Genomic DNA, 21,141 nt, shown 5'->3' on the forward strand with positions numbered 1-21,141 from the left:
CTTGTTCCTTCTTGGTTTTTGCAGGCACTGCTTCCTATTCCCAGTGCTTCTTAATCCCAGCAGTGGCAATTCCTTCTGGTAGCAGCGGTTGAGTTCAGCTTGCAGTTTTGTCTACATGGGGCCCGCCTTGAGTTCAGCCACTGGCACCAGCCCAGCAGTGCTCTCCTCCTCACAGCCCTGAGCTCAGTTCCACATGGGCTCTATTCCAACATCTAACGTTGTAACAGCTCTAACCACTACTCTGTGAAGGTGGGAGCAATAGATACCAACACCTCAAACTGGTTCAGATGTTGGAACTAATGACATCACACACCAGAGGTTAAAAGTTTATTATTCACATAATAAGGCTCTCTGGGGAGAGCAAGAAGGGTACCAAAGCTAGGCCATTTGCCTTGATAAAGACAGTGGCTTTGGTTTCTACAGTGGTTAGAGGTGAGAATTCCAGTGCATTATCAAGCCAGGATTTGCATAAACTTCTTCAGAGCTGAAAGGTAGTCCTGGGATTTCTTATCAGCTTGCCCAGATGTGAGGTAAGACAGAGGGACAGGGCTTGGAAGCTGTTGTTGCCAAATGTCAAAAATTAGGCCACATTCTCTCACAGCTCTTTCATTTCTGGGTGGTAGCTGCTTCTCAAACTTACCACCTCCATGACAATAGCTTCAGTGTTCTCTTTCTGCCTTTTCAGTTACTTAAAATCTAGTGATTCTTTATAATTGTGTTTTAAAATAACTAGTACGGTTTCTGGCTCCTAATTCAAACCTGGCTGATACTAAAGGTGTGATAGTTGGTATATAAGCATTTATTCACCTACCTAAAAAAACATAATGGATGACTTAGCATGTTCATCCACAGGACCCCATTTCTTCAATAAACAGGAGTCTACATACAGCTTCTGGCATCACTTGTTATTTTTAGGCAAGGGGGAATGAAAGGAAATGGAGCTTATAATTTCCTATAAACTACTTGTCTTGGAGATGATGTGTCAATACATGGGAGAACGAACCCATTCTTTTTAACTATTTTGTTTTTTCTTTTTACGGCTGCACTTGCAGCACATGGACGTTCCCAGGATAGGGGTCAAATAGGATCTGCAGCTGCCATCCTACACCACAGCCACAGCCACGAAGGATCCAAGCCATATCTGCACCCTACCGCCACAGCTTGTAGTAACAAACACTGGATCCTTAACCCATGAGCGAGGCCAGGGATCAAACCTGCATCCTCATGGACAGATGTCAGGTTCTTAAGCCGCTGAGCCACAACAGGATCTCTCCATTTTTAAATAACTTTTAATTTTTTCCATTATAGTTGATTTACAGTGTTGTCAATTTCTACTGTACAGCAAAGTGACCCAGTCATACATATATGTATGTTCTTCTCACATTATCCTCCATCATGTTCCATCACAAGTGACTAGATATATTTCCCTGTGCTATACAGCAGGATCTCATTGCTTATCCACTCCAAATGCAATAGTTTGCATCTATTAACCCCAAACTCCCAGTCCATCCCAATCCCTCCCCCTCCCCCTCGGCAACCACAAGTCTGTTCTCCAGGTCCAACCAACAGTTTCTTTTCTGTGGAAAGGCCCCATTCTTTTAAACTGTTGCCTGGTTTTCCGTCACAGATGTATCAGACCTGTTTAACCACTCCTTTACTAACGGCCATTTGTGTTGCTCCCAATTTTTTCAGGTGAGGAACCAGAAGCTTTAAGAGATGGAGTGGCTCACTCTAAGAAACATCACCCAGTGACAGAGCCAGGATTTCTATAAAAGCATAAATGACAGAACTCATGCTTAAAAATATTTTTATTTTGAGATATTTTAAGCAATCAGTTAAAAAAGAACCAACCACAGATCCCATTAAATCCACATGCTGACCCCATCTACATCAACCTTTTAAAAGAAATAAAACACAACTGAAGCCTGCATGTACCCTCCCTGATTCCATCAGCAACTTCTGCTCTGGAAAGGCAGAGCACGGCTTTCACATATCATTCCAACACATGACTTCACTCTTCACTTCATATAATTTGAATCCACAGGAAATATATTATTGCATAAAACAATAACACTGTTTACTGTATGCCAACAATGCTTACATGCCAGCCACTACCTGAAGCACTTTACATGCATTAATTCATTAACTGTCCCCCTCCCCCCATCACCCTGTGAGGTTGGCACTACTATCTCATTTTACAGAAAAAGTGAAACACAAATAAGTTTAAACAATGTGCCCACAGATACACAGTACATTTAACTTTGTATAAATGGTATATCATATGTAGTGTCCACAACTTTCTCAGCATCACTGTTGATTTATCTGTGTTGAAAGAGCTAACTCTAGCTCTTCCATAGTCACTTCCCAAAGTAGCAAAAACAACCCATTTACCTGTGCTTCTGTTGATGGAAATTTAGGCTTTTGCCAGTCTTTCTATCTACACAGTACTGCAATGAACAGTCATATACACATTTCCTTCTTCACATGGAGTTATTCTAGGGTTTATCCAGGAGTAGAACTGCTGGATCAGAGTATACACAACTTCAAAAGATTTTGCAAAATGCTTGGCACAGTAGTTGTCACAATTTCTACTCCCACAGTATTGAGTTTCTATGTTTCATACACTCACCCACAGGAGGGCTTTTGCCAACTTCATGGGTGTGAGATGGTCCATATGAATTTACATTTCCTGTGCTTGCTTCTCTGCACAAGCCTGTCTGGGCTGACAGTCTGTGTTAGCAAAGTGAGACCAACCACAGTGAACATCTGCCTATTATGACCTCCTGATATCCACTCCTCTCCAGAGTCCCAGCCCACATTGCTCCTGCCAGCCTTAACTTCAGTTCCCCCCAGGGAGTGGAGAGAAGGTGAGGCAGTGTTGGAAGAAGGGCTATGCTCTCCAGGTCAGCCTGGGGTACGAGATGAGCAAGGTGGCTGGGGTCATCAGAAACTGGGTGCCCAATGCTTAGAACCACCAATGGCTGGGCTCCCAAGGAGCAAGTGTACTTGTGGGTGGTCCCCAGTCAACATTTCACTCAAGGACCCCTTCAAAAACCTCTAATCCTGATTTAGCCAAACGAAGTTCAGTTCTACCTTCCTTAAGAGAGGAAACTGTGCAAAATCTACCCTGCCCAGCAAAAGGACAAATAAGCACCAAACCTGGCATCCAGAGGACTCAGTCTGGCTGCAGTGGTGGACATAACTTTTGGAAACCCTGCAACACCTAACAGAGCAATAAACAGGCACCAGGAGAGGTGTGGCCAGGGGAGAGGGCTTAGAGGGACAAGGGTCAAGGAAGGCTGAACCTTAAAGAGTAAGGACCTGGACAGGGTTGTGGCATTCTGGGTGAAGAGAGACAGCACAAGGCAAGCCAGTCCAGGGGCAATGAAGTTAAATTCAGCACTGATTACACCAAAGCGTTTAGTAGTTAGCTCCAAGTAGTCAGACTTTTCCTTCTAGCTAATCTGTATTTACTAATATTTCTATAATAATCACATATACATAATTAAAAACTCAGTCTGTTACTGAACAGACTGCATCAGTACAATCCCAAAATATTAAAGGCTCACCTCAGTGTAGAGGGTTTTCTGTTGATTTTTACTTCAATCTTTATACATTTTAAATTTGACTTAAATGTTTAAAAATAAATATATATCATTTTATAAAAATGGAAGTAAAAAACACCCTTACTGGGGCAGGAACTCTACAAAGTACCAGGTGGCACAAGGAATAGGGAGATGAAAATATGGACAGAAAAGGGTTGTTTCTGTGGTGGTAGTGTCAACTGACATAGGAGCTACAGATCTGTGAGGGCTTAGGTCCTAGAGATCAGACACCTAACCCAGAGCCTTAGTAAACCAAGTCTTGTCACCAATCCTAAGAGTCAAGTAGTACAGCCAGTTACTCTAATTTTATACACAAGGAAACAGATGCTGATGTTCAGTGACTTGTTCAGGATCATCTTGCCAAGAAAAGACACACGAAGCTTTGAACGCAGAGCTGATGACTCCAAGGCCATTCCCATTATCCTAGGGCCTCAACATGTGAGACTCTGAATCTTAATTACATTTTATAAGGGTTCAGATTCAGATCACAATACTCAACTCAAAACTGTCCAAATGCTCTCTACCTCCCTTTGAGGCAGTGGAGCCCAGCGAGGACCCATAATGCTCACACGGCTGAGCCTACCACCTTTCTGGACCCCTCACTTCCAGCCAGCTCATTCCACTCCAGCTCAAGGGCCTACCTGCCATTCCTTAAGGAAACCAGCTAAGACCCTCCCTCCTGTGAAGGGTCCTGTGTGGGATCTAGAGACCAATAGGACTCACTCCATCATCACCTTGAGGTCTTTGTTCAAATCTCACCTCTTCAGCTGAGGCCCTCCCTGACCAGCCTATTTAAATTCTCAACCCACCTCCCAATCCAGCACTCCCTCTCACTCCATTCTGATTCATTATTCATTTGTCCATAACACATGTCACCAGCCAAAATACTACATGTATTTCATTTGTTTATTGTTGGTTAAGGTCCAAGATGGCAGGCTTTTCTGTTCTGGTCACTGCTGGGTCTCTGGCACAGAGGACAATGCCTGGCATAAGGGAAGAGCTTGGCAGATTTCTGTGTAGAACTGTGGGGTGTAGATGACAATGGGGCAGTGACGGAGTTCCACTCTCCAGGTAATCAAGCTGGGCATCCTTTTCTCTGCCGCTCACAGCTAAGACAGCTCTATGCCCATGACAAGTAGCCAAAGCCAACTGTGAAGGCTGCAGCCACAGGCAGAACTCCTCAGGAGGCATCTAGGAAGACCAGGAGTTCTTGCTGCTGGTGGTGCTTTTAAGGTTCAACAGAACAGGCACCATCACAGGCCAAACTCAAAGGGAAACTTAGGATCCAATTGGCCCGTTCCCAGCAGCCACAGCCCATCACACCACAGATATTCTGTCAAACCACAAAGGGCAATGGTCTCTCCCTTTAGAGTCGAAGGAGGAGATCTGGTTGGGGGAGCTCCAGGTCACTGCACAAAGGACACTCCGAGGGAGCCAAATCTCCTTCTGGAACATGGCTGGCTGCTCTTCGCCAGCATCTAATTTTCCAGCTGAAGGATGGGAATGCCTCGAGTTTTTGAATCCTCAGTATTCTCTGCCACTACCTTCCAAAATAGAAAGGGCTGGGTCCTTTGTGAAGGTGTGCACCAAGCTGCCTACCATCAAGGATACTCTCCCCACCCTCCACCCGCTGTTGTCTGGCCCCAAGCTAATCTCTAACATGGCTTTTCATATGCCGAGCCAGATTTGAAGACCACCTGAAGGTCTTCCCACACTCTCTGCATTTGAAGGGCCTCTCTCGAGTATGAAATCTCTTGTGGCTAATGAGTTGTGAGCTCTTGTTAAAAGTTTTCCCACACGTGCTACATTTGTGGCACTTTCCCCCAATGGGGACGTCCTCAAGTCCAGTGAGCCCAGACCTCTGATCACAAGCTTCCTTACAGTCTTCAAGGGGCTTCTCCTCCCTTGGTTTTAATTCCTGCAAACTCACCCTTGAATCCTGGCGGGAAGACAGCCCAGCCACACTGCATTCAGACTGGGCCACTGAGGTGTGTTTTCTCTGATGAACACAGAGGGTGTGTCTTCCAATGAAATCTTTCCCACACCACTGACATTTAAAAGGTCTCTCCTTCGTGTGGATTCTCTGATGATTAACAAGGCGGTGATTTCTGTCATAAGATTTCCCACACAGGTTACATTTATAGCGCTTCTCTCCACTGTGTATCCCCTTGTGATCTATAAGGCTTCTTTTACGTGTAAAGGTTTTCCCACATTCTTGGCACCAGAAAGGTTTCTCACCAGTGAGGATCTGTGACTGCAGATTTGGAGGGTCTTCCCTTTCACGGTACATATATGGTTTTTCCAAAGAGTGAACCCTCTGGTGTTGGGAGAGGTTCGAACTCCAACGGAAAGACTTCCCACACTCCATGCACTTATACGGCTTCTCTCTGGTGTGAACTCTCTGATGGATGAGGAGAATTGAGTGGTTCCGGAAGGCTCTTCCACACTGGCTGCATGTGCAGGGTTCCTCTGTAGTGTGACTGCTCTGGGGGACTTGGAATGCTCTGTCCTGACTCAACGGTGGCGCATCCTCAGGTTCTCTTTTAAAGGTGTGCTGCTTCTTATGAACAACAAAGGTGGACCTGTGAGTAAACTCTTTTGCACATTCACTGCACCAGTATGATTTTTCACCTGAGTGACTTCTCTGATGATCAATGAGAGATTTCTTTTGAGTAAAAGTTTTCCCACACTGCTGACACGAAAAAGAGTTCTCCACAGTGGGGGCCCTCTGAGGCTGACTGTCGTTGGGGGTCTGCCTGAAGTCTTCTCTACACTCGTCTTGATCATAGAACGTCTCTTCCTGGTGCAGTCTCATGTGACGAGTGAAGTTGGACCGCCACCTAAATGTTTTCCTACATTTGGTGCACTTATAGGGCTTCTCCTGGGTGTGAATCCTTTGATGTTCAAGAATATATGATTTACAGTGGAAGGATTTTCTGCACTGGCTGCAGTCAAAGAGTTTCTCCCCAGTTTGGTCTCCCAAATGACGCTCAAACTCTGAGCCACAGGAGAGAGCTTCTTCATACTGATTAGATTCAAGACATTTCTGCTTAGCATGAGTTTCCTGATGCAGACGGTAGGCAGACATGCGTCGGAAAGCTTTGTCACATAAATTGCATTTATAAGGCTTCAATCCAGTGTGAATTTTCTCATGTCGCGCACGGTTCGAACTCCACCTGAAGGCTTTCCCACACGCCCTACATTTAAATGGTTTCTCTTGAGTGTGAAGTCTCTGATGACATGTAAGATGGGAGCTGTGACTGAAGGTCCTCCCACAGTCACCACACTTATAGGACATCCCCACCACATGACGATTCTGCGCATGTTGGTGATGAGAGCTGAGGCTGAAGTCCTTCCCATGAGCATCCTTTGGTTTCCCTTTCAGGCCAGCGTGAATCCTCTGATGCAGACTGAACCCGCCAAGCAAGCATCTGAGCCCTTTTCCATACTCCTTGTACTCACAGTGGTATGAACTCCCTCTGAAGTGTCTGCCACAGCCATGTTTGAGGGACTGTTTTCTTCTGGGCCCTCTCAAATACATAGTATGTTTTAGATGAAGACTATTGCTCCTTCCCGAGTCTTCACAGTCTTTTCCTGTCCCATGGCTGGAATCAGTCTCTTCTTTCTCAACTTTCACTTGTACAGGGTTTCCACATGGCTCCTTTAATCTGCTCTTCTGTTCAGAAGGTTCTCTGAGCCCTGTTTCCTTAGAAATGTTCGCTGAACCATGACACCCTGATGGAATGGCTAAGGTGACTGCTTCTTTCAAAGGTTCATGTTTTAAGTTGAACTTTTTGGTTTTCATATGGAGCTCCCCTCCTGACACAAAGAAACATAAGAGAATGTAGTCTTTTGCCATATTTGGACCTCCAGAAAGCAGATGGGCACAGCTGCCGGACATACACAGAAATCACATTCAGTTGAAAAATAAAAAGGGCTGAGAGGGGAGCGTTAACCAGCGAGATAGGAGGAATAGAGACAAAAGCTTGAGATAGGAAGGCCTCCGAGAGCAGAGGGCTGCAAGGAGGGCTGCCTATAAGGGCTGGAGATCAAGCCTATCGTTTGGTGGGGAAGGACCAAGCACAGAAGAGCAGCAGGAGTGGGAAGAAGGCTCTGAGGAGCATGGAAGGGAAGGTAGCGCAAGACTGAGGAAGAGGACCAATGAATGCAAAAGAGAGGGATAGTGAATCTCTACAGTGGGTAAGAAATTTTACTGGGAGAGCTGCTATGGAAGGGGCAGGGCCAGGAAACAAGGTCTCACAGGCCAGTCTGGAGGGGAGGAGCCCAGGCACCCAGCACTCCTGGGCAACACTGTTAAGGATCTTCCTTCCAGCAAACAACTGAGTTAAGTCCGCCATGATTTATTTGGTATAAAAAACCTAAAGAAAGAGAAGAGTAGATGCGGGAGGAGCATGACCTGGTCAATACTCTGGAACTTACCTGCAACGTCAGCACCTGGATTCCCCTCAGGCTGAGCTCCCTGAACATTCAGGACCCACGGCTCCCTTGTCTCTAACCAGGAGATCAGGGCAGGTTTGGTGAATGGCCCCACTGCAGAAGAGAGAAGAGGATGCAATGTGAAGGTAGATGCAGCATAGAGAACTACTCTCCAGGACCCTCTCAGGCCTCAGCTCCTGGTAGAGGAAGAAAAGCCAGGGAGGCAGGTGGAAGAAGCTGGGACAGGAGGCCCAAATTTCTGACAGCTCTGAGAAAAGACAAGAAAAGCTGAGAGAAGCCACAGCAAAAGGATTTGTAGGATTCTCCAGAACCACATGACAACTTAATTGGTAAAACAGCCAACATTTTTTGGATGCCAAAATGGACTAGGAACTTGACACATGTGACTTTTTTTTTTTTTTTTGAGGGCTGCACTTGTGGCACATGGAGGTTCCCAGGCTAGGGGTTAAATCAGAGCTACAGCTGCTGGCCTACACCACAGCCACAGCAATACAAGATCTGAGCCGAGTTTGTGATCTACACCATAGCTCACGGCAATGCCAGATCCTTAACTCACTGAGAGAGGTCAGGGATCGAACCCAAAACCTTGTGGTTCTTAGTCAGATTTGTTTTTACTGTGCCACAATGGGAACTCTGACACGTGACTTTTAATCTTTATAATAATCCAGCATAACAGGCATTATTACCCCTATTTTTAAGAGAGGAGGCTGATATTTACAAAAGCCAAGACATGGAAGCCATCTAAACGTCCATTGACAGAGGAATAGATAAAGATGTGGTACACACAGAGTTCCCACTGTGGCACAATAGGATCACTACTGTATTGGGAGTGCTGGGACACAGGTTTGATCCCCAGCCCAGAAGAGTGGCCTGGGGATCCAGTGTTGCCACAGCTTGTGGCTAGGGTCAAAAATGCAGCTTGGGTCTGATTCCTGGCCTGGGAACTCCAAGTATTGTGGAGCAGCCAAAAAAAAAAAAGATGTGGTACACGTATACAATGGAATATTACTCGGCCACAAAAAAGAGTGAAAAATGCCATTTGCAGCAACATGGATAGACCTAGAGAGTATCATACTAAGTAAAGTAAGTTAGATGGAGAAAGACAAATATATCGTATCACTTACACATGGAATCTTTAAAAATTACTTATTTAAACATCATTTATAAAACAGTAACAGGCTCACAGACCTCCGAAACAAACCTATGGTTACCAAAGGGGCAGTGGGTGGGGGCAGAAGGATTGGGAGCTTGGGATGGCATCTGCACACTATGATATACAGAATGGATAGTTAATGGGGACCTGCTGCATAGCAAAGGGAAATCTCAATATTCTATGATAACCTATATGGGAATGGATATGTGTATATGTACAGCCAAATCACTTTGCTGTATAGCAGAAATTAATATAACATTGTAACTCAACTATACCTCAACTTTTTTTTTTGCTTTTTAGGGCTGCACCTGCAGCATATGGAAGTTCCCAGGCTAAGGGTTGAATTGGAGCTGCAGCTGTCAGCCAACGCCACAGCCACAGCAATGTAGGATCCCACAGCTCACAGCAAGGCAGAATCCTTGAGCAAGGCCAGAGATCAAACCTGCATCTTCACAGATACTAGTCAGGTTCGTAACCTGCAGAGCCACAATGTGAACTCCTTATATGTCAATAAAATTTTTTTTAAAACATTAAAAAAAGAGAGAGAGAGGAAGCTGAGGTACCATATTAAGTGGTTTGGTTAGTAGTTAGAAAGACAGGACCAGAGTTTCCATTGCGGCGCAGCAGAGGCGAATCTGACTAGGAACCATGAGGTTAAGGGGTCGATCCCTGGCCTCGCTCAGTGGGTTAAGGATCCTGCGTTGCTGTGGCTGTGGCGTAGGCCGGCAGCTGTAGCTCCAATTTGACCCCTAGCCTAGGAAGCTCCATACGCCACAGGTGTGCCCCTAAAAAGCAAAAGCAAAAGCAAAAGCAAAAAAAAAAAAAAAAAAAAAAGACAGGACCTAAACTCAGGTCAGAACCCTTTCTATGCACCATAATGAAAATTAAGAAGGCAGGAGCAGAGGTAGAGAAAAGTATGGGGATATCGATGCCTTACTCAGAGAGGCTATGTTCCCGTAGTTCTCAAGCATCACATCCCTGTACAGGTTCCTCTGAGAAGCGTCCAGCCACCCCCACTCATCCTGGGAGAAAGTCACCTCCACATCCTTGAATGTCAAAGCCTCCTGAAAAGACATGGTCCCACACTTTAGAGTCAGTCCACAGTTTGCAGCTTTTAGGAGGGGGCAGGGAAATGGGGCTGGCTCTCAGTGAGTACAGGATGGATCTAGTAAGGGTGAAAAAGAAGATCATCACCCAGCAAAAGAGCTCTGGCTTCAGGGGGATAATCTGGTCTCCAGGACATGGGTCTTGGGATGTGAGGTCACTGGACAGAAAGACCCAGGACAAGGGGGAGCTGCAGCTACCCCATTAGGCAGCAACACTGGGACATCAGGAAGAACCAAAAGTCCTGTGGCTCACCTGAGGCTGGGCTGTCACCTGGTCTCCTGGGCATCCTTCTCTCTGGGAAAGGGTAGGCACCTGTGCGGCAGGAGAATCTGAAGGAGAAAGAGCCATGAGAGAGGGCAGCCCAGTTCTCAGCATCCCACTGAGAAGCCCACTCTTCCCCCAACATGGAGGACTCCTGGGCCCACAAGCAGGTATGGACTGTTGTTTAACACCCATTTCCCCAGTGTCTGCCAGGGGCCAGGGAGTGGAGGGGTGCAATGGGAGAAGGAGCCAGGCAGACAAGGGTCACAGATGGATAGAAATGACAGAGCTCAAAGCCAGGACAGAGGGGATTCTCATGAGGACAGAGGGTGAAAAGATGACATTGTAGGAAATTCAGGAAGTATGGCATAGGCTGGGGTCTTAGAGCCAGGGGGCGAGTACCGGGTTGCCCAGCCAGGAAGTCACGCACTCCTATTTCACAGGGAGGCTGCAGGTGGTCCCCCAGAGCCGAGCCGCTCCTGAGAGGTGAAGCAGGGGGCCATATCTGTGTGGCTTGCAGGGCACCTGTGCCCATCCAATGCACATCTGGGCTCTGGGCAGGGGCCGGGTCCTGGCAAAAGAAAAGGAAAAGAGAAAATGCTTTGAGAGGATCCCCATGGGAATCAGAAAGCAAATTCACAGAACAGGCCATGTGGCCAACCTCTAAAACGCAGAGGCCCAGGGAACAGTGAGCTGGGCCCTTTATTACCTACAGGCAGAGGGGAAAGGAAGAGAAGAAAGCCCAGAGTGGACCCCTCACTCTTCCGTCTCCATGGGCTCTAATGTGGACCACAGGGAGACAGGTGGAGCCAGATTTCTGCTCGACATAGGAAAGCCTCTGGCAAGTCAGTAACATCACTGGTGTCAGGCTTCGGGTGCTGCAGTGACACCACCCCACTAGCTCTCAGCCCCCACTCTTGGCCTGCAACTTCAAAATCAGAGAAGAAATTTATCCTTGAGAGTTAAACTGAAAATGGTTCACAGTAGGGATGAAGTCTGATAATGTCTACCAAGGGTTAGCACTGCTCTAGGTAATGACATGCAAAGGGACAGCAAAGAGGCAAGAGGGCTCCCAGACTATACACCTGACTGAAATAGGAGCACTACTAGAGAGGCAATGCTCATTGTGAGGGTCAGCTATGGAATCGCAGAAGGAAAAGACGCAGGTGCAAACAAAGGCAGTGCCCATCCAAGCAGAGACCTGGAGAGAGGCAGCCTTGGTCCTGGGATCTCAACAGTCCCGGTCTCTTGAGGCAGGGCTATCCCTGATGCAGAGATGAGTACAGGAGGGTGCAGCCAATGAACTTCAGGCTTCTCTGGCCCTGTGGCCAAGACATTTTCTACGCTGATATGGATGAACCTCAGCCTGAGGCCACTAAATATTCAATACTGAGCTATAGAAGAGCTATAGACTAAAGATGGTAAAAGCCATCACAGTCCATTATCTCCTATTCCTCCTAAATCCTACCAAAAGGAGAGTAAACAATAAGAATATGGAAGTACTTGGAGTTCCTGTCATGACGCAGTGGTTAATGAATCCGACTAGGAACCATGAGGTTGCGGGTTTGATCCCTGGCCTTGCTCAGTTGGATAAGGATCCGGTGTTGCCATGAGCTGTGGTGTAGGTTGCAGACGTGGCTTGGATCCCGCGTTGTTGTGGCTCTGGCTCTGGCATAGGCTGGTGGCTACAGCTCCGACTGGACCCCTAGCCTGGGAACCTCCATATGCCGTGGGAGCGACCCAAGAAAATGGCAAAAAGACAAAAAAAAAAAAAAAAAAAAAAAAAAGAATATGGAAGCACAGCCAAATGAGTGAAAGGACAAACTTTCTTAGGCCCCAGTTTCCCACACTGTGGTACTTTTGACAAACAGGGTGATTCTGTAATTTTATATGCATCTTGAGCATTTCTGTTCATTTTCCAGAACTTGTGAGGCTTTTTTTTTTTTTTTTTTTTTTTTACAGCCTGTTTTTTTGTTTTTCAAATTCTAACTAGCTTACTAACAGGCCCTTTCTGCTCATTTGGCAATGTTTTCATGTATTTTCAAACTACACATCTGACTCTAACAGACCTGAATATAACCAAGCCACAACTGCGTATCTACTGTGTAACCTTATTTGGTTTAATAAGTTATTTTTAAGTCCTTTTGAACATCTCATTAATTAATGAGATGGTAAAAATGATAAACGTTCTTTTAGGTTTTAAAAAATAGTACCCAATGTTGAGAAAAAAAGGTTTTCTTTTTTGGTGGTCATACCTTTTGTTGATTTGTTACCATTTACTGTTGGTAGACCATGTTCAGATGTTTTAATAGATTGATTTAATTTTTATATTAAACTTAGGGGTAAAGTATATCAAATATGTTTCAGAAATCCTAAAAGTAACCTTCCTTTATGTATGAATCATATATGTAGAATTACACAAATTTTTACAGAATTTTAAATAAGCCTACAAAAATGATAAAAAAAACAAAAACTCCAGGAGTTCCCACTGTAGCACAGTGGGTTAAGGATCTGGCATTGCCACAGCTGTGGCATAAGTCTCAGCTGTGGCTCAGATTCGATTCCTGACCCAGGAACTTCCATATGCCATGGGTGCAGCCAAAATAGGAAAAAACAAAAACAAAAAACTCAAAAGGTAAAAGAAGCATTGAGAAGCACTGAGAAGCCTTTGTCAGGCAGAGGGGCAGACAGAGTTCACTTTAACTGACCCTCCTGCCTGCATGGGGACCATTGGTTCTGTTTCCCAATACCAAGGCCAGGGCTGGGCACACAGTAGGCACTCAAACATGTACTGAACTCACTCTCATTGTTAGATCAGTTTTCCATTTTGTTTTCAATAAACTGAGGCTCTGAGAGGTACCACAAGGTGGGCAAGAAAACTGAGATTGTGGAATGCAGTCTCAAACTGAGGTCTTCCCCTCACAACTCTTCTTTTCTGTCTCCCACACACAGAATAAATCCTCAAAAGCTTACTGAGAAAGAAGTGCAAAAGTACATGGAGACTGCTCTTCCAGGTCTCAACATGTACTCAGAAGTCAAGGATCCTGACACTAACTTCCCCACCTATGAGCAAGAGCTACAACTCCGAATTTACAAGTCAGCAACAAGTCAAGATAGATATGTAGAGAGGTCCTTTGTGTCCTCTAAGTCACTGGGTCCAGAAACTCATTCCTGTTATTTCTGGATACCTGCAGACCCTCTTCTTCCTGAGTAGATATTCCTCCGGGAAGGAGGGAGGGGGTGCCTGCTAAAGGGTCCTTGGCTTAGGGTGCAGCTCCTAGCTGCTCAGGTGCCAGGGATAAGAGAAGGGAAGACATCCCCTGAACTCCTTCACACTGAGGGTTTAGCAACCACCTCACCCCAATACAAGCTGGCTCACTGGCAGGCAGAGTTCACTGGACACTGCACACTTGCTCACACTCACCCTCCACGGTGACCCATCGAAGTCCCTCTGTAGCTCTTCCAGCAAGGCCACAGCCTCCCCACCACTCTCAGGATGATGCAGCTGCACCCAGGTCCGGAGTTCCCCTGGCAGGATGCTCAAGAACTGCTCCAGCACCAGGAGCTCTAGGATCTGGGCCTTCGAGAGAACGTCTGGCCTCAGCCACCAGCGGCAGAGCTCTCGGAGCCGGCTCAGAGTCTCTAGGGGCCCAGAAGACTCATGGTAGCGAAGCTGCCTGAAGAGCTGGCGGAACAGCTCCTGGCCAGGACGATTAAGTGTCTGCGGCCTGGTAGCCGGCACTGAAGTGTAGTCTTCATCCTCTTCTTCCTTCTTTACCATCTGAAGGCGTCCTCGCTCCCTTGAAGCCTTGGCCTGAGCTGGATGGACAGCATACCACCTGCCTGGAGGCATCACTCCTGTTCAAGGTCTACCCAGCAGAGTGCAACCCAGTCTGCATTAGCTGTATATATCACTGCTGGATCCTCAGGATTATCTTCTCAGCACTGCTGGAGACAATGCCATTTGCTGGGACATCAGATGTAACTGGCAAGAGACTGAAATAACCAACATTACTGTTCAAGAAGGATGTGAGGAGACTGGTGCAACTTGATGCTGTTAGTTGAGATCATGTTTGGATTTATGAGAAAAGGGCACATGAACATTTGCACGGTGGTGTCTGTCAGGATCAAGCAGACCAGAAAAAGGGATCGGATTTGTGATTACCAGAGATGGGGGGGGTAATATCAGACGAAAGCAAAGGCACAAACTTCCAGTTATAAGTAAGTACTAGGGAGGAATGTACAACATGATAATTATAATTAAGACTGTTGTATGTCAAAAGTTGTTAAGAGTAAAGCCTAGGAATTTTCATCACAAGAAAAAATTTTTTTTCTCTTTAATTTTGTATCTAAATGAAATGATGGAGGTTCACTAAACTTACTGTGATAATCATTTCATGATCTCTGTAAGTCTAATCATTATGCTGTCCACATCAAATTTATACAGTGCTGTATGCCAATTATACCTCAATAAAACTGGAAGAATAATTTTTTTTAATTAAAAAAAAATCAATGGTATTTCTACATAGTAGGAATGAACAAACCAAAATTAAAATTAAAACAATTGCATTTACAATCACACAAAAAAGAAGAAAATACTCTGGAATGAATTCAACCAAAAAGAGAAAAACTTATACCCTGAAAACTACAAAACTTGGAGTTTCCCCTGTGGCACAAGAGAATCGGCAGCATCTTGGGAGCACTGGGACGCAGGTTCCATCCCCACCCTGGTGCAATGAGTTACGGATCCAACATTGCCACAGCTGTGGCTTAGGTTACAACTGCAGCTTCGATCTAACCCCTGGCCCAGGAACTCCATGTGCCACAGGGCAGCCAAAAAAGAGAAAAAAAAGAAAACTACAAAACTTTGTCAGAAGAAATTAAAAGTTCAAATAAATAGAAAGACATTCTGTATTCATAAGTCAGAAGATAAAACACTGTTAAGATGACAATACTGTTGAAATTTATCTCTAGTTTCAAAAAAATCCTTATCAGAATCCCAGCTAGCTTCTTAGTAGAAATTCAAAAGTTGATTCTAACATAGAGAAATGCAAGAGACCCACACAATACAGTCTTGAAAAAAAGTAAGTTGTTAGCAGATTAAATCTATGGCATTTGGAGTGGATAAGCAATGAGATCCTGCTAATAGCACATGGAACTGTATCTAGCCACTTTTGATGGAAAATGATAGAGGATAATGTGAGAAAAAGAATGTGTGACTGGGTCACTTTGCTGTACAGCAGAAACTGACAGAACATTGTAAATCAAGTATAATAGAAAAAATTAAAATCTTTTAATAAAATTAAATGGGGGAAAAAAAAGTAAGTTGCAGGAGAGGCAGGAGATCAAGACAGTGGAGGTGGAAGACAACTGAGCTCGCCTCCCCCACAAACATATCAAAAATACATCTACATGTGGAACAATTCTCACTAAAACAAACTGGGGACTGGCAGAAAGACTCTTCTACAACCAAGGCTATAAAGAAAGGTCCAGACAATCTGGAAGAAATAGACAATTTTCTAGAATCTTACAGCCTGCCAAAACTGAATCAAGCAGAAACAGACCAACTGAACAGACTGATCACTAGAAATGAAATTGAAGAGGTCATAAAATCACTCCCTACAAATAAAAGTCCAGGACCAGATGGCTTCACAGGTGAATTCTATCAAACATATAAAGAGGAATTGGTGCCCATCCTCCTTAAACTCTTTCAAAAGGTTGAAGAAGAAGGAATACTCCCAAAGACATTCTATGATGCCACCATCACCCTCATTCCAAAACCAGACAGAGATACCACCAAAAAAGAAAACTATCGCCCAATATCATTGATGAATATAGATGCAAAAATTCTCAACAAAATCTTAGCCACTGAATCCAACAACATATCAAAAAAATTATACACCATGACCAGGTTGGGTTCATCCCAGGTTCACAAGGATGGTTCAACATACGCAAAGCAATCAGCATCATACACCACATTAACAAAAAAAAGGTCAAAAATCATATGATCATCTCAATAGACGCAGAAAAAGCATTTGACAAAGTTCAACATCCATTCATGATCAAGACCCTCGCCAAAGTGGGTATAGAAGGAACATTCCTGAATATAATCAAAGCCATTTATGATAAACCCACAGCAAATATAATCCTCAATGGGGAAAAACTAAAAGCCTTCTCACTCAAATCTGGAACAAGACAGGGATGCCACTCTCACCACTGCTCTTCAACATAGTTTTGGAAGTCCTAGCCACAGCAATTAGACAAACCAAAGAAATAAAAGGCATCCATATAGGAAGAGAAGAGATCAAACTGTCACTGTATGCAGATGACATGATACTATACATAGAAAACCCTAAGGACTCAACCCCAAAACTCCTTGAACTGATTAATCAATTCAGCAAAGTAGCAGGATATAAGATTAACATTCAGAAGTCAGTTGCATTTCTGTGTACCAGCAATGAAACATTAGAAAAGGAATACAAAAATACGATACCTTTTAAAATTGTACCTCACAAAATCAAATACCTCGGAATACACCTGACCAAAGAGGTAAAGGACCTATATGCCAAGAACTATAAAACTTTAATCAAAGAAATCAAAGAAGATGTAAAGAAATGGAAAGATATTCCATGCTCCTGGATTGGGAAAATCAATATTGTAAAAATGGCCATACTACCCAAAGCAATCTACAGAGTCAATGCAATCCCTATCCAATTACCCATGACATTTTTCACAGAACTAGAACAAACAATCCAAACATTTATATGGAACCACAAAAGACCCAGAATCGCCAAAGCAATCCTGAGAAACAAAAACCAAGCAGGAGGCATAACTCTCCCAGACTTCAAGAAATACTACAAAGCCACAGTCATCAAAACAGTGTGGTATTGGTACCAAAACAGACAGACAGACCAATGGAACAGAACAGAGAATCCGGAAATAAACCCTGACACCTATGGTCAATTAATCTTTGACAAGGGAGGCAAGAACATAAAATGGGAAAAGGAAAGTCTATTCAGCAAGCATTGCTGGGAAACCTGGACAGCTGCATGCAAAGCAATGAAACTAGAACACACCCTCACACCATGCACAAAAATAAACTCCAAATGGCTGAAAGACGTAAATATACGACAGGACACCATCAAACTCCTAGAAGAAAACATAGGCAAAACACTCTCGGACATCAACATCATGAATATTTTCTCAGGGCAGTCTCCCAAAGCAATAGAAATTAGAGCAAAAATAAACCCATGGGACCTCATCAAACTGAAAAGCTTTTGCACAGCCAAGGAAACCAAAAAGAAAACAAAAAGACAACTTACAGAATGGGAGAAAATAGTTTCAAATTATGCAACTGACAAGGGCTTAATCTCTAGAATATATAAGCAACTTATACAACTCAACAGCAAAAAAACCAATCAATCAATGGAAAAATGGGCAAAAGACCTGAATAGACATTCCTCCAAAGAAGATATACAGATGGCCAACAAACACATGAAAAAATGCTCAACATCGCTGATTATAAGAGAAATGCAAATCAAAACTACCATGAGATACCACCTCACACCAGTCAGAATGGCCATCATTAATAAATCCACAAATAACAAGTGCTGGAGGGGCTGTGGAGAAAAGGGAACCCTCCTGCACTGCTGGTGGGAATGTAAACTGGTACAGCCACTATGGAGAACAGTTTGGAGATACCTTAGAAATCTATACATAGAACTTCCATATGACCCTGCAATCCCACTCTTGGGCATCTATCCGGACAAAGCTCTACTTAAAAGAGACACATGCACCCGCATGTTCATTGCAGCACTATTCACAATAGCCAGGACGTGGAAACAACCCAAATGTCCATCGACAGATGACTGGATTCGGAAGATGTGGTATATATACACAATGGAATACTACTCAGCCATAAAAAAGGATGACATAATGCCATTTGCAGCAACATGGATGGAACTAGAGAATCTCATCCTGAGTGAAATGAGCCAGAAAGACAAAGACAAATACCATATAATATCACTTATAACTGGAATCTAATATCCAGCACAAATGAACATCTCCTCAGAAAAGAAAATCATGGACTTGGAGAAGAGACTTGTGGTTGCCTGATGGGAGGGGGAGGGAGTGGGAGGGATCGGGAGCTTGGGCTTATCAGACACAACCTAGAATAGATTTACAAGGAGATCCTGCTGAATAGCATTGAGAACTATGTCTAGATACTCATGTCGCAACAGAAGAAAGGGTGGGGGAAAAAACTGTAATTGTAATGTATACATCTAAGGATAACCTGACCCCCTTGCTGTACAGTGGGAAAATAAAAAAAAAAAAAAAAAAAAAAGAAAGGTCCACGAGGAATCAGGCAGGCAGGGAAGAGAAGCAGTTAGGTTGGGATCTAAGCCCACAGGAAGAGACACAGAAGAGGGGGATATCACAGGCTCAGGGATCCTTCCTGGGGAATGAGAGCTTCAAACCACATATTGGGCACTCCCAGTCTGGTATCTGACACCAGGAAGATGACTCCCCCTGGGGGTTTGAAAACCAGTGGGACTTTCAGTAGGAGGGCTGTAAGAAACCTAGACTCTGCTCGCATAGAGCACGCACACATTTCCTTACTCCTGGAAACAAGGCAGAGAAAGTGAACTGAAACTACCTGGGGCACTGGCTGGTTTCCGGTGACAATCCCAGCATGGGACCCAGCCCCCGGCAAGTACAAGCACCACCACCCTCACTCCCACCCCGGCCCCTCTAACTCTGGTGCAGCTCCCCACTAGGGTGAGGCTGACTATTGCTGAGGAGAGAGCACACTTGGGTGACAGACCTGGCACTGCATCTGAATGGGGCAGCTACTGCTAGAGTTGTGGAGGTAGTGCATTGGGAGCACTCTGGAACCCTGACCAGTGCCACACCATCCCGTGACCCTTGTCAAGTGCCCACTCTGGCCCCTCTTGTTCCAGGCCTGCTCCCTTCTGTGGTGAGGGTGCCAGTCCTTGGAGGGAGGAGAGCACACACCTAGAGGGAACAGAAGTGGCTTGAACCCAACCCTCAGGGCTTTTGCCCACGCAACTTGGGACCTCCAGCAACTGCAACAGAGTGGTACTGGCTATTGAGCACAGGAGAAGCTCTAACTCCTCCATCTTCAGCCCCATCCCTCACCAAAATGATAGCTGCAAGCACACCCTAAGGGAAGATGTGACTCATGGCTCACTTCAGATCCAGCTCTCCCACCAAAGTCATTAGGCACATGCAGTGTATAGGAACACTCTCACACAAGGACACTCTTTCAAGATCAAGAAAGGTAACTGTTCCACTTAATTTCATAGAGCAGAGAAAGTTATGTAAAATGAGAGGACAGAAGAATTTCTTTCAAGTGAAAGAACCAGAGAAATCCCCTGAAAAAAACAATTGATGAAACAAATATACATTTTACCAAATAAAAAGTTCAAAGCACCAGTAATAAGAATGCTAACTAAAATCAGGGAAAAGAATAAACACGGTGAGAATTTTAAAAGGAACTAGAAATTATACAAAAGAACCAATTAGAACTGAAGAAGACAATAACTGAAATAAAAAACACAGTAGAAGGAATTAACAGCAGACTAGGTGATACAGAAGAATGCATAGTGATAGAATAATAGAAATTACCCAATCAGAACAGCAAAAAGAAAAACAAATTTTAAAAGAGAGAACAGTTTAAGGGTGTTCCCTGGTGGCCTACCAGTTGAGGATCTGGCATTCTCATTGCTGTGGCTTGGGTCACTGCTGTGGCACAGGTCTGATCTTTGACCTGGGAACTTCCACACGCCCCCAGTGCGAACGAAAAAAAAAGAGAGAGAGAGAGAACAGCCTAAAAGAACTCTGAAACAAATATCAAGCATATCAACATTTGTATTATAGGGGTTCTAGAAAGAGAAGAGAGAAAAGGATCAAACCTTTTTGATTAAATTATGGCTAAAAACTTCCCAAATCTGAAGGAGAGATATCTTGGTATAGAAAGCACTGAGTCCCAAACATTAACCATTAACAAAACGAAAATCCAATCTACTGAATGGGAGAAAGTATTTGCAAATGTTATGGTTAACATCTGAAATAGGAGTTCCCGTCATGGCTCAGTGGTTAACAAATCCGACTAGGAACCAAGAGGTTACAGGTTCAATCCCTGGCCTCACTCAGTGGGTTAAGGATCTGGCGTTGCCCTGAGCTGTGGAGTAGGTTGCAGATGCAGCTCAGATCCCCCGTTGCTGTGGCTGTGGCATAGGATGGCAGCTATAGCTCTGATATGACCCCTAGCCTGGGAACCTCCGTATGCCAAGGACGCAGCCCTGGAAATGACAAAAAGAAAAAAAAAAAAAGAAAAAAAAAAATCCAAAACTGTAAACATCTAATATAAGTCAGTATCAAAAAACTAATAACCCAGTTAAAAAAGAACCAGAAATCCTGAACAGGCATTTTTCCAAAGAGCACATGTAAAGTAAGAGCTTTAACTAAAGAACATCCCCCCTGCCCCACCGGCTGAGGAGGCAGCTACCAGCCTGACAGCAGCTCCTGTCTTAG

At 44.5% G+C, this 21,141-nt stretch overlaps 1 protein-coding gene across 4 annotated transcripts in view; it reads right to left on the minus strand.

Moving 5' to 3' along the window:
- ZNF445 (zinc finger protein 445) overlaps positions 1,791 to 21,141 on the minus strand; it is a 34,912-nt gene continuing 15,561 nt past the window's right edge. For 3 of the 4 annotated variants that reach the window (XM_003358387.4, XM_005657067.3, XM_021071725.1), the window contains 6 exons: positions 14,009 to 14,580; positions 10,987 to 11,155; positions 10,576 to 10,652; positions 10,154 to 10,280; positions 8,046 to 8,156; positions 1,791 to 7,424 (listed from right to left, as the gene is read on the minus strand). In XM_003358387.4, coding sequence (XP_003358435.1) covers positions 5,254 to 7,424; positions 8,046 to 8,156; positions 10,154 to 10,280; positions 10,576 to 10,652; positions 10,987 to 11,155; positions 14,009 to 14,437 — 3,084 coding nt within the window. In that variant the 5' untranslated portion in view covers positions 14,438 to 14,580 and the 3' untranslated portion in view covers positions 1,791 to 5,253. Of the gene's footprint in view, positions 7,425 to 8,045; positions 8,157 to 10,153; positions 10,281 to 10,575; positions 10,653 to 10,986; positions 11,156 to 14,008; positions 14,703 to 21,141 lie in introns of all 4 variants that reach the window. The other variant, XM_021071726.1, reaches the window with a different exon arrangement.

The sequence above is a fragment of the Sus scrofa genome, chromosome 13 (assembly GCF_000003025.6).
Source record: "Sus scrofa isolate TJ Tabasco breed Duroc chromosome 13, Sscrofa11.1, whole genome shotgun sequence".
Lineage (NCBI taxonomy): Eukaryota > Metazoa > Chordata > Mammalia > Artiodactyla > Suidae > Sus > Sus scrofa.